The 21,741-nt window shown below is 34.6% G+C and overlaps 1 protein-coding gene across 5 annotated transcripts; it reads right to left on the reverse strand.

Moving 5' to 3' along the window:
* LOC11443773 (putative disease resistance RPP13-like protein 1) lies at positions 1–6,816 on the reverse strand. Of its 5 annotated transcripts, none has more exons than XM_024779121.2 (6): positions 6,567–6,816; positions 2,259–5,742; positions 1,822–2,171; positions 1,327–1,410; positions 614–681; positions 1–514 (listed from the first exon to the last, which is right to left on the reverse strand). In XM_024779121.2, the coding sequence occupies exons 2-3, from the start codon at positions 5,710–5,712 to the stop codon at positions 2,149–2,151; spliced, it is 3,477 nt and encodes a 1,158-aa protein (XP_024634889.1). In that variant the 5' UTR covers positions 5,713–5,742; positions 6,567–6,816; the 3' UTR covers positions 1–514; positions 614–681; positions 1,327–1,410; positions 1,822–2,148. The 5 variants fall into 5 exon arrangements, with proteins under 5 accessions (XP_024634889.1, XP_024634887.1, XP_024634888.1 ...); XM_024779119.2 differs by having other exon boundaries at positions 2,259–5,750; XM_024779120.2 differs by having other exon boundaries at positions 2,259–5,761.
* Positions 6,817–21,741: the final 14,925 nt, after the last annotated feature.

Consider the following 21,741-nt stretch of genomic DNA (forward strand, 5'->3'; position numbering starts at 1 on the left):
TTTGAGTGGAATGTGACAGTTTAAAATGGATTCCCTTCCAATGTAAACATTGTGTGTTGCCAATAAATATATGTTAGAACAGCAAACCAGTTCAAAAACACAAATAGCGAAAACACAATGTTTGGTAACGAAGTTCGGCCAATATTGCCTACGTCTCCGACTGTAGAGAAGCTGCAGTTCCTTTGTATTATCAATGAAAGATTAGGGTTTACAGTGCACAACTTATACTTAAATACTACAATTCTGATTACAACATCATCCCAGAACCGTACCCCCTGTCGCCACCCGACATCAATTCTTTGGGCTTGGTATGTCACTCTTGCTCTACTTGGTTGACCTTGCCCACTCATCATGTTATCACTAACAATGATCCATACTAAGCAAATGCTAAAAAAAAAAACATTGTTCTTTACTCATTTCTTGGTCTTTTCCCTCTTTGAACTTGGATATTTTTCCTTATCGCCATCTTCTGAGATTTTCCTCCTATTCTTCTTCCTCTTTTCTCTTCAGCACTCTGCATCCAAAAAAAATTAACAAATTATTAGGTATGTTACCAGCATTTTCTTTTAACAGGAAAAAATTTTAAACCATGAGTTTCATAACACTACACTACCTAGTTGATCAAACTACAGTCGTGATCTCTTTGTTGAAATTGGCTTCTTTTCTAAAGTATGATGTGTTCTGGGCAGACACAGAGAGAAAAGAAGACAATTAATGTTACAAATACTTCAAAAAAATAACACAGTCAGAATACTAACAAAACAAAATTGTGCTTTCAATTGGAAAACATTGATGTTTTTAGTAAAGCATTCATTTTTGCACATTTAGAAAGATTATTCAGAAAATAGAATAACAATGACAGGAAAACTGGATACAAAGTTTAAGTCAAGGTGGTTGATGCATTTTTAGGATCAGAATGTAAGCCAATGCTTCATCTCTAACTTATGAATACACATGCTTCAAAGTATAAGTGAACATAAAAGTATTCTATCACAAAATATAAATATATAAAATAATAAAATAATAGTTTCAGGAGACTTTGCAATCAGGAAACTGGAAAGAAATAAATGAAACAAAAGTTAGTGAAACATGTTTCTTTATAATGCTTGAATACAAACCATAACCCCATTGGAATTGAACAAAACATTGAATCAAAATCATCTTAGGAGCAAAGGAACAAAGATGTCATCATTCTTAGGAATTTAACAGAAAATTACATATCGATTATATGTTGTAGCGAAAGATATCAAAAACAAAAAGAAAGCCAAGTCAGAGGATATATAAATTACACAATTAAGAGGTAAAACATGTCATTATATCAAATACCTCTGATTAGGCAAGACTTTCTTTAAAGGGCAAGCTGGAGCAAATCTTGTTGAACCGATGGAGTGTGTGAAAATGTGGTTATAGCTGTTAAAGTTTAAACTTGCCACTGTTAGTATCATTTGGTTGCTTAAAAAAGTGCATAGCAATCATTAGTATTTTCTAGCTGAAGAACTGAAATTAGATAATCTGTAAGTTGTATGGTATGCAAAATATGCTCTGATGATAATCTATATTTGTCATATGAAATGAATATAGCACAGCAAAATGAGAAATTCTTGTAGCCAGACACGTTTCTGTTTGATGCTATGACAAAAGAGAGAACCTAAATCACAATTCTTAATATGGTAGTGCAGAATGTGATGATCTAAAACACCAAAATTCCTTTTGACAACAAGTGGAAATACATTCAATTTATACAATAATAATCTTAATCACTTCTTCCTAACAATATTAAATTAAAAAAATGAAAATCATAGTGAAAGACCAAGTCCTGACCTTGTAATTGGTTGATGCAAGCTAGCTACCGACTTTCTTCTTTTCTCATGATTCATGTTTTGTAGACAGACACAAGTCACACAATGACAAATGGAAACTGGATAATTAACACTAAAGAGACTCAAAATAAAAGGGTGTATGGGAGTTAACATAGAAGAAATACAGACACTTGTTAACAACACAAGAAGAAAAAATTGTTGAAATTCATAGAATTATTTATTTACATATTTTCGAATTGATGGAATTATTAACAATGTCCTTGTGCTTCATTGGCAGGAATGGCAAGATCATTCACCAATACACAGTCTTATTATTCACAGTCGCAGATTAATCGCGACCTCCTGTTGCCTCTGTTCAACATCAAATACACAGTCTTATTATTATGCCAAACAAAAATAAAATACTAGTTTCTATAAAGAAAAATCGATTGTACTTGCCTAAGGCATCAATAGGTTCCTGCTGCAAATTTTCGTCAATCGACACATCAGGAAAGTGACAAATTGTATCCCACGGCTCTTCTTTCTTGTTTTGGTACTTCTCCTTAAGTAATGGACTATTTAGAATGTACAAATTAGAAAGGGAGTTGGGTAGACCCTCCTTCTCTGGCAAGCACTCAAGACTAGGGCAGTCGACAATATATAGATCTTTGAGGGATTTGAGGTGGAGAAAACCCTTGTTGTTCATTATTCTTAGCTTTGAACAATTATTCAAATTAAGATACGTAAGAGTTGGTGGCAGCAGACTCTCCTCTGGGAAGGACTCTACGTTTTCAAACTCATCGCTAACAAAGAATGATTTCAAGGAATTGAGTCTGAACAAACCCCACTCCTGTCTCAAAGCAATCAATTCTGGGCAATTCCATATTACAAGGCCTCTCAAGTTGGAAGGCAAACCACCATTAGGAAATGAATCCAGCCTCGGACAATTGTACAACTTTAAAGAATGGAGATTGGTGAAGAGGTGTAGTTCCAAAGGCAAGGAGGAGGAGTGCCATCCTGTTATTGAAAGATCACGAAGAGAACTATAGCATCGCAAATCCAAAGAGAGACATTTTACAGAGCCTATAAAATCAAACTTCAACTCTTCAAGAATAGTATTGTTGATTAAAATTTGCTCCACGGAGAACTTGGCGAACCAATTTTCACGAAAGACGAACCTTTTCAAGCTGGTTGGCAATTCATTTATTAAAATGTGATCACATCTCTGTAGATCTAACTCTATGATATTATCACCCTTGGGAATCGATGCCTCTAACAGTTCACAGTCAATAATCTCTAATTTTTGTAAAGAAGGAAGGTGTTGAGGCAATGCGCTTCTCAATTCGGGACAGCTTTTTATAGAAAGCTCTTTAAGCAAAGGAAACCCTTCAAGACACAACCATTCCTCCCAACTGTTCATCTTCACAAATTTCAAAACTTCAAGGGACAAGAACGGAACATTTGTTGAATTGTTGCCATGAAACTCTTCACCAATTATCTTTATTCCATGACAGTCACAGATAGCAAGCTCCTTGAGACACGGGAGCTGTCCAAGTGGTGGCAAATGGAGACATGATCCACAGCTCTGTAATTTAAGAGATACTAAGTTTGGTAAATGACAACCCCTTATCCACTTTGGAAAGCTTTTACCTTTGTATTGTGAGATGTAAAGCCTATTCAAGTTGTTATTTGGTTGAAGAGCCTCAAACACATTGGATTCACTTCTGTTGTTGTTGAGTTTGTAATTGTCACCATATTTCATATTTAATTCTTCTACATGTTTCTTATCTTTCAAATTTGCTCCTGCTGCATCTTCGGGATTAATGACATGTTCCAACCCTGAAATACAAAGTTTCCCTCGAAGACGATTGAGCTTACCCAACTCCTGAATATTAGACCCATTCTCCTCTTCCACAACAAAATGACTCAGCGTTTGAAGATGGATTAGACTCCCTATCTGCTTTGGCATTTCCTTTATATTACAGCCTTCAAGATTGAGATGGCGTAAACAAACAAGTTTGTAAAAATTTGAAGGGAGTTTAGTCAATTTAGAACAGCCTTCTAGTATTAATGTCTCTAATTTATTCAGCTTACAAATTGAGTCAGGCAACCTTTCAATTAATGTTCCAGCCAAGTTTAGATAGCGCAAAAGCTTTAGATTTCCTATCTCACCCGCTAGCTCTTTGAGTTCACAATGGCAGAATGACAACATCCGCAAATATTTTAGTTTTGAAAATATATTACGTTGCAAATTGTTGTCTATCATGAAGCAGTCTTTACCATAGCCTCGTGATTCTACCAGCAGGCTGCGTAACCCCTTTATCTTATAAATCTGCTTTAATATTCTAGCACCATCTTTCAAATCAAGATAACAGCAAATGTGACGTGTTCTTTCAGATATATCTTGCACACTATCACCCTCAATTTGTAAGCAAAACTCTTGGGACTCTGATTTTGCCAAATCATTGACAAGATCATGCATGACTATACTCTTATGATCTTCTAGTGATTGTTGGAGAAATGAAATGGACTCAAGATCATCAAAGAATTCATTACCCAACTCTTCCTCACTTTTGTCTCTTCTGCAACATTTCAGCAAACCTTCTGCCATCCAAAGCTTGATCAATTCATCCCTGTCAAACTCAAAACCCTTAGGAAATATAGAGCAGTAGGCAAAACAGCGCTTCAGATTAGAAGGGAGGTTATGGTAACTCAATCTCAATGCCGAGTTAATGTTACTGTCACCATCAGCTAACCGCCACATGTCAGCCTCTAGTATCTTATCCCATTCGTGTTGAGAATATTTTTTCCGCAAAAGGTTTCCCAATGTTTTCACAGCTAAAGGCAGCCCTCCACACTTATCTACAATATTTTTGCCAATTGATTCAAGATTTGGGTATTCGCTCAATTTTTTGCCAGGAAAAGCAAGACTGGAAAATAAACTCCAACAGTCACTCTTCTCCAATTGTTTCAAATCAAATAACTTTGTAGATTTCACAATTAATGCTACCTCTTTGTCGCGTGTTGTCACAATAATCTTACTCGTAGAAGATCCATGGTTAAAGGGAAGTAGTAACTTCTCCCAACTTTCCTCATTCAGTTTCCAGACATCATCCACAACAAGTAGATAGTTCTTGCCCATTAATATTTCTTGCAGTTGCCGTTGGAGTATATCCAAGTCTTCACTATTTGCAGAAGAATCAAATTTTCTAAGAATTATTTTGGTAAGTGCAATAACATCAAAATACTCAGATACATGGACCCAAACTTTAAGTTCAAACTGCTTGTCCATCCTCTGGTCATTGTAGACAAGCTGAGCAAGGGTGGTCTTCCCCATCCCAGGCAAACCCACTATGCTGATAGTTGATACTTGGTTGCCATTGTCGTTGTAAGAAAGCAAATACTTGATTAATTCTTCTTTGTCACCTTCTCTACCACGTATGGAAGATTCATCCACTAAAGATGCAGTTGGCGATCTTTTCGAGGATTGCAGGCTAACTGCACCTTCATAACTAGGGAAACTTCTCTGTGTTAATCCCAACACATCCTTTTGATCGGCAAGAAGTTTTAGTTCATCTAGCGAATCTCTGATCCTAGATTCAAATCGATTAATGAAAGCTGAAAGGAAGTGTTGAACCTTGCTCTTTCGTTGTACACTTGTATCAAACTCATCCAACAATTGATCTACTTCATATACCTCATGTTTTAGACGATCAAGCCAATTCTTAACATTTTGGTTCTGGTACTTCTTTGTCTCTGCATCATCCAACAATTGATTGATAGAATTCAATGTGATTTCGAGTTTTTTAACCAACTTTTTATTGCAGAGGTCTTTGAAATCTCTTGAGGCAATGCTCTGAAGAGTGACTTGAAAGAATGATGAAAGAAATGCTCCACCAATCAACTCTGCCATGATATTTGTAGTCAAATCCTAAGAGACTCACTGCAAAACTATAATCTATCTTCTGTCAAACAAAAATAATGGATTGTTTAATTAATGACACACTATTCAGTTATAATAAATAACAACTGTATGTACATGCCATCTTCATTGCAAGCAACGAAGAAAGATCGTTGTTACTACAACTAAATCATTTGTGCCTTTTATATTTCTTTATCACTGTTGTTTTTAGAAATCAAATTTTTTATTAGAAATGAAAAAGTACAAAGAGTATGAGTTATTTCTCTGGTTTCTTATACACAATAATTCTTGCACAAACTCAGTCCAATTATTAAGTCAGCACAATTTATGTTTTTAAAATTTTTTAATAAATTTTGAACTTTGGGTTCATTGTATATAATAAATACAATGTCCAACCCAGTAATTGGGTTCACTTGATACTAGGGGTGGGCAAAAAAACCAAAAACTGAACTGCTGAACTGAACCAAAAAAAAAAACTGAACCATTACTAACAGTTCTGAAACTGAACTGAAACAGTTCAATTCAATTTCATTTATTTTTATTCGTATTTTTTTCAAAAGTATCAATAATAACAGTTCGGTTCAGTTCGGAACAGTTCAATTCAAAATGCAAAGAGTTCAGTTCAGTTAGTTTAGATTTAGCAAACAGTTCAGTTCGATTCAGTTTTCATCCTGAACTGAACCATGTTCACCCCTACTTGATACACCCTCGTTCATCATTATCATAATTAACTTAAATATAAATATAAATTTTTTTTGAAGAGAAATATAAATATAAGTATAACCGGAACAAATCACATAACATAATTTGAAAGATTAACTTTTGTTAAGAAATGAAGAGATTACCTGAAAGTGTGAAAACAAACAAACTGAGATCTGTCAAGGAAAGAGAGAAATTACTTGAAAGTGTGTGTGGAACAAACAAACCGAAGAACTTTAGAGATCTCCCAAGGAAAGACTTAGAGGAAGCAGAATAAGATATCAATCATGAAGTTTGGTATGGAAGAGAGAGGAAAGAAGTTTTTTTTTTTTTTTAAAGGAAAGATGTTGAAAATGAATGAGATGATGTACCTTTTTGAAGGATGTCACTTTCCAATCACTTGCAAGGAAATTGAAGTATGTGGCGCCTGTTGCAGTTTTAATTTGTTTAAGTTTGCGAAAGCAAATTTTTATGAATTAATATGAGATGCGTAAAAAAAAGTATGCTTAATTACTTTATCATCCTCTAACTATTTAGTTGGTATCGGATTGGTCCTCTAACTAAAAATTGATTTATTTCGGTACTCTAAGTTTCTCACTGTTACTACATTTAGTCATTTCTGTTAGTTTTATTCAAATAAACGTTATGATTTGTGTTATGTGAGTATCTGACCTCTTGTTTCACACATACATATGAACCATAACAGTTATCAATAATATCAGTCACTATTTAATCATAATACCTTAACAAAGAATATGACCAAAATGATACTAATAAATAAAGTTAGAGGACCCACATAACACAAACACTAACGTTTATTTGAATAAAACTAACAGAAAGGACTAAATGTAGTAACGGTCATAAACTTAGAGGACCGAAATAAATCAATTTTTAATTAGAGGACTAATTCGATACCAATTAAATAGTTAGAGGACCAAAAAGGTAATTTAACCAAAAAAAAAGTACTTATGTCAAAAAGTCGATATAATAAATTTTGAAAACTTATGCCTATTTTTAAAATATCAACTGTAATATAATGTTATTTAATATGCAAAACATCGTTATATATTTATTTTCATTGTATCCGTTGCAGATTTTATATATCTATACAGAGGTAAATTTCTATGTACGATAGCCTCTTTTATATTGGATGATTATTAGGGCGTTTCTTATTATTTCGTTAATGGGTCATCCAATATATATCAATTAATTAAATATTTAATTAATTATTGAATTATAAATCTAATAACATTATTACTTAATTTGATCACTAATCAATTAAAGGCCCACAATTGATTAAAAGTTAATATAATTATTATTACGATATTTGTTCACATAATGATATCGAAATATAATTAAATAATAAAATATTCAAACATGATTTTCTTGTATAGAATAATTGTATGAGCTTGTAAGAACTTGCTGGGAATTTTTCCAATTTTTCAAACAATGTCAAAAACACTCTTTTTTAAAATAAATATATATGTTTAAAAAATACAATCTTGGTGGGTCATATAACCTACAAAACTCAACCATTCAAAAAAATTCAACCACATCTAATGGTTGACATCCATTTTGCAAGCAAAAATAAAATAGTCCAGTCTCCTACGGTAGGAGACCTAAAAAGGTCTTCCACCGTAGCCTTTGTCGAAATATGGGCATGATGTTGTTAAAGAAGAGTGAGTTTAACTCAAATCGTAAAGATACTTTATATTATCCGTAGGGTTGTGGCTTGAACTTCGGACTCACCTATTTGACAAAAATAAATTAATTTTAAATCTTTGAAGAGTGTCATTTAATTCATTGAAGAATGCTATATGAACACTCTCTTTTAAACATCTTCTCTAACATTCACTCTCTTATTGGATGAAACTAATGTATGTCTCACCGCTTTAAATGGAACCCATTTCCAAAGTGTGAGACCCACCTTAATTTGAACTAATAAGAAAGTGAGTCTTTAAGAGAGTGTTGCTACCACTACTCTTAAGTCTTAACTCATTTGTTAGTAAGACTTTTTATTTATTTATTTATTGTTATTTTAACATCTAATCAGATATTGTATTTCAGTCTCGTGAGCATAGCTCAGTTGGTAGGACAATGCATTATGATATGCAGAGGTCGGGGTTTGAATCCCAGACATCCAACTTATTCAGTTTATAAGGTGAATTATAGCCACTAAACTACCTGATAAAAAAAATTGTATTTCAATAACGTATAAAAATAAATAAATTGTGTTAAGAAAAAACATATAAAAATAAATTATTTATAACTATTAACGTGACATAAAGGAACAAAAGAAAGTAATTAAGAAACTAAATTGTATATGCGCTATGGTGGCGTTTAGCGTGGGAATGGAAAGTTTTTTCCACCATGGAAAAGCTCCCATTTTCAGGACACCTGTAAGTTGAAAACCTGTTGAGAATTGCTGTTTACATATTACATAAGGTTGTGCCACACGAGTACTTTACGAAAATGTCCTTCGGCAGTTAACTGCCGAAGTTTTAGTAAACCGGCGGCAGTTAACTGCCGAGGAAAACCTCGGTAGTTAACTGCTGAGGAAAACTTCAGCAGTAAACTACCGAGGAATACTACTGAAAACTTCGGCAGTTAACTGCCGAGGAAACCTCAAACCTATTTTTTATTTTTTTTTAACAAAAACCATAAATTGTCATTAATAATATTTATTGATTTTGAATGTTTCAATCATAATACTCTATCATACAACGCCATAATACTCTATCATATACCATATCTCTATCCAAATTATTAATCTTTAGATCTTTCTTAAAAGTTTCCTTTCTAGTTTTTTTAGATCTTCCTCTATCTCATGATCTTTCTTGAGAGTATATACCAGGAGTTATATAGTATCAGGAACTATCGATACAAGTACCTAAATTAAGATGATGATATGTTGGTAAAAACTATATCGTTAAGCAAAACAAACATAATATTTCAAAAATCTAAGGGTGTGTTTGTTTCAAGTTATAATTGTTGATTCCCGGGAATAAAATGATTGGAATGTATATGCCTGTGTTTGTTACAAGTTTACTAAATTTTATTCCCGGGTATAAAATGTTCCTGGGAATAGAAAAAATTTCCCAAGGAAAAGGGTGGGAATAAAGTTCCCATGGAGATGGGAATAAATTCATAAATAGTTTACCTATTATAATCCCTATTTTTATGGTTCCTAGGAATATTATAAAGCTAACCAAACATATTTTTCCTAAATTCCTTGGAATAAAATTTCCATCTTTATATTCCAAGGAATGTTATTCCTAGAAATAAATTTGGTAAACTTGAAACAAACACACCCTAAGGGTCTGTTTGGGAGGGGAGTTTTGGAGGGGAGGAATTATTTTTCGTTTCCAAATTAAGCAAGCTATAAAATGTTTTGAAAATGGCAGAAGTTTAATTGAATTGTTATGTTATACAATCATATATTATGGTACTCTTTCAAAAAAATTTAACCCTCCACCCCAAAATCTCCCCCCTAAATAGACACTAAAAATTGGAGCAAGAACTAATTCGAACATATTATTTGAAAGATGTGATGACATTGACTAGTCTTATTTGAGGGTTTGAGAGCTCTGGTAGGGTTTCTGTTCGATTTCCTCCACTGTTGCACTATTCGATTCTTACTTAGAGTTGTCCATAGGGCTAAACAGAATTGGGGAAACGCAGTCGCGCTAATGCTCAAGGTTATTACAAAGATTGATTCACGTTTATCTCTAAATAGTTGAAACCAACTGATAGTTCTTCCTTTTTTGTCTGGACTCAATCGCTGCCATGCCTTTTGACTGGCAGGCTGAGTTTCCCCCGTTGGCCACTGTTGTGAATCCGGTATAAAACTCACACCAATGAAAACAAAGATGTGTGGAGCAAAAGATAGTGGTAATCAAAGAGTAAAAAGTTTCCCAAGCAACAACAACAAAACCAGCCCTAGACTAGTGTAGAACAACACCACAAAGATAATACAAAGCAAACAAGATAAGCAAGAAAGAAAGAACAAACACACCAAGAAGATTGTTGACCCAGTTCAGCCAATATGGCCTAATCTGGGGGAGAGAGCAGCTCTCCAATCCAATATGATGAAAGTGTTACAAAGGGTTACAAGAAACAATAGCTTGCAAGCTTACACAATAAACAAGACCTAGATTCTACCCTTTGGTGTTTCCCCCACTCTCACAATATGAACCCTAAAAGAGAAGACACTAGAGGAAGCTTTAGATCCTTCCAACTAATGAACTCCTCACTACCCAAGGTGATTACAATGTTTTTCCCAACCCAAGAGACACTCTCTACAAAGACACTCAACCCTTTGGTTCCCTCCTCTGTAATCCAAGTTTCTCTCTCTAAGCTCTTCCAAGCTCTCTTCCAAAAATGAACACAAGAACACTTAAATACTAGCCTTCCTCTGAAGCAATCGTGTCACGATTTCCAGATCGTGTCACGATTTGCGTACAACCCAAGGTATGACCAGTCCTTATCAAGGATACTTAACGAGCAAGTTTCTCAATCGTGTCACGATTTCCCAAGATCGTGCCACGATTTGGCATCCAGCAAACTAGCTCACGGCACCTCGAAATCGTGTCACGATGCCAAAATCGTGTCACAATTTCTCTGTTCTTCCAGACCACAAATTTGAAGCCAATGTCAACAGCCATTCCTGCTGTTGCGACGGTGTGTGCTCAACCAATCCACCGGTTGCAGCCTCTTTTGCTCAGATTTGTTCAGCATCGAAACCAACTTCATCTAATGATGATCTACCTCAGCCATCCATTCGAGGGGAGACCCTTAGTATCAACATTTCGCAGGGAATGTATGAGAAAGGCATGGCTTTTTGTAAGCGAAATTTGCGAGGTCGGCTAGTTCTTAACAAGGGAGACAAACCGTACCCGAAAAGGGATATTGAGCTGAAACTTCAGAAGCTTTGGAAGACATCAGGCGCGTGGTCCCTTCTTTCTTTAGGTAGGGGTTATTATGAATTTTATTTTGCCTCCGAGGAAGATTTACGATCGGTTTGGGCGATGGGAACGGTAAATTTGAAACCTGGTTTGTTAAGATTGTTTGAATGGTCCAAAGATTTTAATTTGTACACACAACGTAGTACACATGCACAAGTTTGGATCCGTTTGATGGCTTTACCCCAAGAGTATTGGATGGATAGGACTCTTCGTGAGATTGCTAGTGCGATTGGTACTCCGCTTCTTATTGATAATGCGACGTCCAAGCGTCTTTTTGGCCATTATGCACGCATACTTGTCGACATGGATTTTACTCGCAAGCTTTTCTATGAAATTGTTGTGGAAAGAGAGGGCTTTGCTTTTTCTGTTGAGGTTGTTTATGACCGTATGCCGGATTTTTGTACCAATTGCAAAAACATAGGGCATCATATTTCAGTTTGTCGGTGGATTCATCCACGGAAAGAAAACGAAAATAATATAGAGAAAGAAAAACTTGCTCAGGGGAAGAAGCCAATGCCAACACAGAGGACTCATGAATGGGTTCCTCTTAAGGACAACCCTTCAGGTATAGGCTCATCTGCAGCCTTCCAACAACCTGTTTCTCGGCCAGCTGCTACCAAGGAAGCTATTCCGACTCAGAACTCAAGTCCAGTCCCTACAGAGCTAACCAACTTGCAATCTCAGCCACAATAACAACTCTCTCGGCCTACTTCTGCAGCAGAAACTCTACCTCTTCAAAATTCAAATCAGCAGCATGTTCCCTCCGAGGAGGAAAATTTGTAGACTTTCAACACTTCCCAACAGCAGCCCACGAGTGAACAGGAAGGGACACATCAGGATATCAATTCCACTCACGAATTTGTAGCTTTGGAGGCCACCTTACAACACAATGAGGCTGAAGAACACAGTACAAATGAGGGAAATATTAGTTTGATTCAAGCAGCACCAGTTCAGCAAAAAGAAATTACGGAGGTAAATGTTGAAAATGTTAATGATGTTATTCCGGTTTCTCAAGATGAAGTGCAGACAGACTTGCAGATGGACAAAGCACCTTCGGACATGACATTCAGCTTTGAAAATGTTGACATCGGTATCAATCAAAAGATGCTGCTTTCAACATCTGTTCATATTATTGAGGAAATTGTAGATGCAGAAGTCGCAACTCCACAGGAAAATGTAAGTGGTGACACTGCCGTATCACATCAGCAGCCATCATTAGATGTTATGGCATTGGAACATTCAGCAAATGTGCAATCCAGACCAGCAGAGACAGAAGCGAATTCAAGTGCAGCAGCTAATGAGCTTACTGCTGATCAGGTGCGTGAAGTTTCAATTCAGTCCAAGGAAATCCAGGTTTCGAAAAATGTTCAAAATGACTTGGATTTATAGGCTCGCATTCGGGAGTATGATCAACGTATGGCAGCCGAAGGATTCACGCAAGTTTTGTCTAAAAAACAGCAGCAAACATTGAAAAAGCAAGTTTTAGGGAAAACTTCGTACAACACCCGTGTGAAGGGTTCAACTCCCCCTTCTCAATGAATTTCTGAATGTTAAGAGAGAATTGAGAAGTTGGCTTCGGTTGATATTAGAGACTACTTCAGTAATAATAATGTGGATGATTGCACTCAATTCTATCAACCATGTGCTGGGATATAGCAGTACCAACGCATAGAAGAATTGACTTGATGAACTTAAACATGTTGTTTATGAAGCAAACCAACTATTACATGAGATTTCTTGAATCTCTTACGAGCAATTTATTGGGCTTGGTTTCAGCTTTAATGCAAAGCAAAAAGAGTTGGGATTGGGAGAAGGTCCTAACGCTAACAATGAAGGCTTAGTCAATAATATGGGTCATGAGATTCAGGGTTCTTTTTGGTTAGTCTCGTTGCCTCATGATATCTATCTCTCTTCCTGCTTAGAAAAAAAAAAATTCGAACATATTACCATGTAATACTCCAGTTTGCAATAGATGAATTAAATGCATGGAAGGAATGACATAAAAGATATTACGACTGCATCAAATTAATTACTTCTTTCTTTGTACCAAAAAAAAAAAACATCTTTCTTTTGAGTCCGGTCCCACTCAACTTCGAGGGTGGACCTGAGTCGTCGGGGCGAACCGGGGAATAGTCAGGACCAAGGGAGGCTGGATTGAAATCAAGTAGGGAAAATATCATTAAAATTATATGTAATTAAATTTATTTTCTAATATAGTGAAGAAAATTTTTCTTAAAAAGAAAAATGTAATGAAGAAAATTATTTTCTTCACATAATTTTATGAAAGGCTTGGATGGATGATTATCCATTACAAAGATTTTTATTATTTTTTTAAACACAAAGAGGAGCAGCAAAGAGCTACTACCTCAAAACGATATAAAGATAGAGTCCATTACAAAGATGATTATAGATGATTATAAATGGATTAACGAATTCTTTTCATCCATCGATTACAATTCAAATTACAACTGTCAGGTGGGGTTCAAACTCTACACTTAAGCAGACAAAGTCAACTAAAGCAACAAATAGGTCAACAAGAAATGAACCAAAGAAGCAAAGACTGTAATAATAGATTCTAAAAATTCATGAAAAAGTTATTCATGAGAACACATATGAGAAATTAACTAACACAACCAAATTTATAAAAATTGAGACAAAGCAAATAAAGAAAAAATCTTTTAATTTTCTCAACTATTCGTTTTAGTGCACCAAAAGTTCTCCATGAACATTTTTTTTCCTTATTTTTAAGTCAACTAAATATATAACATTAACATAAAATTGGTTTCAATAAAATTGGTCTTAGGTCTCTAAAGCAGAATCTCAAGTGCCTTTTGGATAAACGAATTTGATTACAATGGGAGACTCGACATGGGATTTGGTTTTAATGGAGAGGGGGAGAGGGGAAGTGAAAGGGAGAGATTTTAAACACAAAAATTGTGTTTGGTTCGATAAGAGAAGGAGAGAAATATCAATGGAAGAAAAGTACAAAATTACGTTTTTATTACAATCGTGGTGTTTAAGGGTACAATGAGACACCAAGTTTATAAAATGGTTCTGATGCAAGTTCAGCAACAATGTGAATAATATTGAAGGCTACTGAAGTATCAGAATAGTTTAGTCGGTAGAGACTATACATTGTGATATGCAGAGGTTGAAATTCGAACTCCCAATACCTTACTTATTCACCTTAAAAGGTGAATTCTAGTTATTATTAAGCTACTTGAACAAAAAAAATATGTGTGCAGGCGATATTGTGAAGATTAAAAATAAAACAATGAACAAAATACAGTGACTAAAATCATGACAAAAATTCAGTTTAAGTATGGATACGAGCGAATCAAAAGATAATAGTTTGGTGTGCCTAAATTATGAAAGAAACTATGAACTAAATTATATTAAAAATAAAAACTAAATACAAGAAAATTAAGATATAATATGTCATAGGAAAACTCCGACTTTTTCCAAATATATACTATATATGGGCCTAATAGTTATTTTGCAATTAAACAACTAATTTATTGTGACATAAATATAAGAAAACAGTTTATTATCCTATCTCACGTCATAAATATTGGAAAACAATTTGTCTCCTTCTTATTTGATAGAATATAAGAAAGGTTTAAATATCATTTTCGTCCCTATAATTTGGATCCATTTTGATTTTCGTTCCTATAAAAAAAAAGTTTGAAAAACATCCCTGTAAAATTTTTTTGTTTGAAAAAGATCCCTGGCCCCATATTTTTTATGACATGGCATGGGTTTTGCCACGTGGCAGTTGCTGACTGTGCAACTTCTGCCACGTGGCAACCACGTAATTAAAAAATTAAAATTATTTTTAAAGTTTTGAAAATTATTTTTTTAAATTAAAAAAATATGAAAATAAATTCAAAAATCATTTAAAAAAATCGAAAAAAAACTGTTAAAATTAAATTTTCAACCATTAATTTTTTTTAATTTGAAAATTATATTTTTTCTTCATATTTAAAAAAAAAAAAAAAATCATTTCATTTTTTTTTCAGAAATTTCAGATTTTATAATTTAAAATAAAAAATAATATTTTTAATTTTTTTTCAGATTTTTTATATTTTTAAATTTTAAAAACAATTTTTAGAATTTAAAAATTAAATATTATGTTGCATGCCACGTCAGCAACTGCCACGTGGCAAAAACCATGCCATATCATCAAAAATGTGGGGCCAGGGACCTTTTTCAAACAATTTTTTTTTACAGGGATGTAATTCAAAATTTTTTTTTTACAGGGAGGAAATTCAAAACCGACCCAAATTACAGGGACTAATATCATATTTAAGCATATAAGAAAACAATCTATTCTTATCTCTTAATCTAACTAATTAAAATATAAAATGAAAAATATATATCTACTACTCCTTAAAAAAATCAATTTTCAATAACATTTCATAATTAATCTCGGTGAAACTCATAATCGTGTTAGTTCCATGGGCCTGATAGTTATTTTATAAATAAGAAATCAATTTGTTTGGGCATAAACTATTAAAAGACCCGCTCATTTCCACATGTCGCGTAACATTGTTGTAATTATATAAAAATATTATATTGGTAATATTGTAAAATGTATAAAGACGCTAAATAAAAATCATCAACATTAATATAATGTTTATATTAAATAGTTTTCTCTTTTATATGTATAAATCCGTTATATTTGCATCACGCTCGTTTCATTCATTATTTGCTTATATCTGTGAGGAAAAAAATTTAAAGGGCAGAAGAAAATTTTTATGTAATGATTTGAGAAAGTCAATATGATAAAGTTTTGAAAACTAATAACTATTTTTAAACATTAATGTACTATTTCTATTAAAAAAGAGTAAGAGGATAATCAAAGATGAGAATAAATCGTTTTGCTATATTTATATCATAAGAGAAGAGAATAACCCGTCCTCCTATCATTTATTCCATAATACATTTTTTTTTATATGATTGGTTTTTTATTTGTAAAATGATCATTTGGCCCATAAAATTAAGAAGATTACAAGCTTAACCGAGGTTAATTATGAAATTTTGTTGGAGATATATTTTCCTATAGTAGTACTAGTAGATATAGGAAAATAGTTTGTTCTCCCACTACAAGAAATCTGACATAGAATGACAGCGAAATTCCATAGGTAAGGGTGAAAAACTGTAGTTGTAGCCCAAAAACCCTATTCCAACAGGCGTATTACTCCATCCTTTTAATTTTGCAATACCAACAGCAATATTAGGCTAACGAATCACCTGTTTTCTTAGGTGGTCTCAAAGTTAAGTTAGGTTGCCTCAAATTTGGAAAGAAAAAAAAAAGTTTATCTTGGCACAAAATCCGTCACTAAATGGCTATTGTTCGTAGGTAAAAGATTAAAATACAAAATTTGGTTGTCAATTATACATAGTCAGTAGATAAATGTCTAATGTACCTATAGGTAAAGGCATGCCTGAATTATAACTAATATATTTAAACTAAGCCACCCATTTTATTGGACTGGCCCTAATTGGAGCCCTAGGTTGCAGTGGTTTATTATTAGACTATTACTTTACCCACCCTATGCCTTTTCTCGCACGCCCTATGTTTTTTTTCCAATTTTACCCCTGGTCCGAATTTCGTTTTTCGGATTACATTGTTAGAATTTTGGAGATGTTTCCGTATTTGACAATCCGGAATAGTGTTTTTCCAGAACTTTTACAATTTTAAGCTTTGCAGTTCGTAAAATAAAATGCGAATATGGTAAAAGACAGAAATAAAAAGACACAAACATAAAAACAACTCATTTTCTTAATATATGAACAATACATTACAATAATTTCAAGCTTTTTAAGCTTATTACATAAGATCCTAAATCTATTTCTACTCTTAACTTATTACATAAGCAATACCGGTGGCTCCAGCCATCGATGGAGAGGAAAGAGGGGGGGGGGGAAAGAAGATGGAGGGGAAGAAGAAACCAATGCTGCCTAATGGAACATACCAGTAGCTTTGGTGTTTATGGGGAGACATAGGGGGCACAGGGGCCTCTAGGGAACAAGAGACCATGATGGTCAACATGACACCCAGGCAAACCAACCTCACACCCAGACTGACCCCTTCCCTATTGACCGATCATATGACCCCTGATGGATTTCAAAGAGACCTCTTTCTATCAAAGGCCAACGATGAAAACACATCGTTGTAGAAGGAAGAAGAGAAGAGAAGAAAGAAGAGGGTGTGAGAAATTGTGAGAAAATGTTCTTCTATTTATACGGAGGGAGGGTTAAAAAGTAGGTGGGTAAGCCATTATTACAGTCAAAAAACGTGTAAAATCGCGTTTTTCAACTTAACCACCGCCTAAAATGTTTTCTTTGTGGTGCAGACCACCGGCCAAAAGCTTTTAGTGTAATCCGGAATACGCATATATTTCGGATGTTGTATTCCGGAAAAATACGATACTATGGTGAACAAAGGGAAACTTAGGACTTTGAGTATGGTGAGGGTTTGTTTGGATTTTAGAATCCGGATTTATTCAGCATTGGATTCTTTTGTGTGTCCCACATTGCACCGACAATTTTTATGGTCCACAACGCCCATATACCTCTATAAATAGGGGTCCCTGTTTTCATTACAAGTAAACTACATCAGACCTAAAACACATGGAATCCCCTGGCTTTGATCCGAACACCAAGCTAGCGGCAGTCTACTACAACGGTGGAACACAACCAATCTGTTTAGGATTCGAGACGATGTTACCCTCTCTAGGCTGAAGGATGAGCTGGATCAAGTCAACCGTCAACTCAACCACAAAGACACGAGGAGGGTGGTCGGACTTGAATATAAATGTCCATTGTCCGACTCAGCCGGATCTCTTCGCTTTAGCCGGATGAAACTCAAGAACGACGACGACATGCGAACCATGTTCTTTGTCTTTGGTCAGCACAGTACAAGAGGACCAATCAAGTTGGACGCTTCGTTGGTTAGATCTGTTGAACAAATTCTGAAAAGTTTGCACTGGACCAGGAACTTCCGAGAGATCCGGGCTCTACTGGAGGGACTAGAGGAGGAAAAAGTTAGTTTAGATGATCCGTGACAATGTTCTATGCTTTAATTAATCGTGTGTTTTATGTTGTTTTAATTGCGTGTTAGTTATGTGTTGTTGAATTAAGTTGTTGAATTATGTTTTGAATAATATATATTATTTAAACTTTCATTATGTTTTAATTTACGTGAAATATGTTCATTTATTAGATAAAATAACGAAAGATATGCTTTTCGGATTACGAAATCCGGAATTGTCTAGGGCGTATGTGTGTTCCGGAAAACGAAATCCGGAATACCTTAGCATATAATTCTTTTGTATGGACCACATTGCACCAAGAGTTTAATTATGTGGTCCACAACATCCAAGGACATATATAAATACATTCTCTCTGGTTTTCAGCTTCAACACCATCAAAACACACAAACAAAACAAAGAAAACCATGCACATTTTTGTCATTAAGCTAAGGATCTTCCTCACGTTGTCGCAAATAGATGAGTTAGCTCTCTATTTGATGGCATGATGAAGATCTTCTGCATGCTGTCAAAAATACAAAAAAGTACACCAAAGAGACCATGCAAATTTTTGTCATTGTACTGAGGATCTTTCTCATGCTGTTTTAAATATATAGATCTCACTACTACAAAAATGACATTTCACATCGGTTGAAATCGACATTTCACATCGGGTACCAACCGATGTAACTAAGGGTGAGGTTGTAACAGCATGATGAAGATCCTAAGCATGATGTCAAAAATATATAGATACTCCTTGATGCCTCCTTGATACATAGATAACTCAAAAATATCAAAAGGTTACTATGAGTTAGATTTTGCTGCATGCTAGATGAATATGTCATTTGGCAAGGTAGCAGGATCTAACTCAAAGAAATCCTCTTGAAAACACATTCCCAAAAGATTCATCATTTATGTTATTATGGTTTTTTTTAACTGTTTTTTTGTCTTTTGTTGCTTCAATTTATGTTATGTACCTTTGTTCTATTTTTTTTCCAAGGCAATTGCAACGAAAACGATCCAAACAAAAGGGTCTGATGCAGTTCGCACTTTAAAATCCGGAATAGCTTCATGCATTTCAGATTATAAAATCCGGAAACCCTCAGGAACATTTTGGCCGGTGACGTTTCACCAAAGGTTAGGCCGGTTAGTGAAGTTTTAATACATTTTTTGGATGGTTTTGAATGAAAACACGTTTTTCTTGACTTCCAAATTACCTATGACTTGTTTTAGGCTATAAAAAGGCATGAATCTTCAACATTTTCCTTCATTCTTCTTCACCCTCCTTTCTTACATTTTCTTAAAAAACAAATTAGTTTTTTAGGTAGATTTTAGGAGTGTTAGTGGTGTCATGGTCATTGTTGACCGCTCATACGACCCCTGCAATTGCATTGCAGCTTATGCGGGGGTTGTATAACGGTCAACGGAGACCCTTGACATCAAAGAAAGACACAAAATATTCATATTGTATTTGTCCGAATTATTTGTTTCGGAAACACTAACAATCTGGTCCGCTATACGAAATCCGGACCAGGAGTAATTTTGAAATTTTTGCATGGCGCGCGAGAAGACAACGGGTTGGAAAAAGTAATAGTCTTATTATTAAGTAGTGGAAGTTTTTTTTCCTGTACACGGAGGTATTTTTCTGCTCTGTGGTTACCTGTATGCTGCTGGGAGATTTTATATTCGGCCTTGTTGTGTTAGTGGACAAGTAGGAATTTTTTTACTTCACTTTTTGGTGCAGTTTTGCTTGTTGTGTGTTTTCTCGGCTCCTATTGTTGTAGTTGCTTATTTTTATTTTGCATGTGTTGTGGAAACTTATGCTTCTTTATCTTTTACTACACGTTTGTATGAGTTTGGGGTTGTTACTAAGTACATCTTGTCCTCTATTTCGGGTGTTTTAATAACTTTTAGCTTAAATGATATTTTTTATCTCTCCACTTTTATAAACTGACGATTTTAGTATCTCAATTTTTAAAATAACACATTTGGCCCCCCCGGTTCAGTCTCTTTTGCAAATGTGAAAACCCATTCACGTTGACCAAGTCTACTCCGGGGTTGGGTGCCGAAATCACTGGTTTGTGAAAGTTGGGGGAGTAAATTACAATTTAGCCAAATAATAAAATAGACATGTGGAATCTGAGTCATGAAATTTGTGTACACGTATGTATTATAAATTGTGGTTGGACCTAACACAACTCCAGAATACCAGCTTGTGAGGTGAGGATTGTCCCACTTATAAACACATGTTCATGCCATCTTTTGTCTCATGTGCTCTTCAACACACCCCTTCACGACCACAATAGGGCTTATTTCACACTGCAACGACCACAATTTGCAACTTAGAAACTGCAATGATCACAACGACACACCCATCACAAATACAAGTTGTGATACCATGCATTTAGCCGGAAACATACTAAGACAAAAAAAAAAACATGCTAAAAGCAAAATATAACATAAAAGAAAGGGTTAGTGCTTTACCCCCTGTAATATAGGTTATTTTTTGTTTTCCCCTGTAAATTTTTTTTTTTTGGAATACCCCCTAATAGGTCATAAATAAAAATGAATATTTTACAGGGGAAAAACAAAAAATGACCTATATTACAGGGGGTAAAACACCATTAACCTAAAAGAAATTAACAACAAAATGAGATTTTATTGATGAAAAACATAGAAAAGTACAAGTGATATTGGATCCAAACCAAAGTAAAAAAAAGCACAATTGTAGACCAAACATTCAGCATGCAAGAGACAGTAACTCAAACATGGTTCACGTATAGGTGGTCACACAAGCTGCTTACTAGCAGATTCTTTATTTATATATTGTAGATAATTATCATAAGCTCCATGCATGCATTAGTTATCATATAGCCTGCAACTTGTCTGATGCACTGCTTGCAGTTGTTTTCAAGTCTGAAGTGGTCAATGACCATGAATGGATGTCGTGTGCAAAACCAGTTATTGAAGCACCAGATAGACCAAACCTAACCTTGTTAGGGAGCACTGTTTTCAAATCAACTATTTTCAAATCAACGATTTTTTAAGGATGAGTTAGACCCAATTTAAACAAAAGATTTTAGTCCCCGTGAGCTTAACTTAACCCAGTTGATACGAACATTGCATAATTATGCAGGGGTTCGAACCCTTGACACCTCACTTCTCCACATTTAAAATGTGTGAGCTCCAGCTACTAGACTAGACCAAAAACAAAAAACAGAAGATTTTATATTTTATATTTGCATTTTGTGCCAAGTTGCCAAGACGAGGAAATGGAGATAAAACTAAGCAAGAATCAAGGCCACTAAGACACATGCCACAAA

The sequence above is a fragment of the Medicago truncatula genome, chromosome 3 (genome assembly GCF_003473485.1).
Source record: "Medicago truncatula cultivar Jemalong A17 chromosome 3, MtrunA17r5.0-ANR, whole genome shotgun sequence".
Classification (NCBI taxonomy): Eukaryota; Viridiplantae; Streptophyta; class Magnoliopsida; order Fabales; family Fabaceae; genus Medicago; species Medicago truncatula.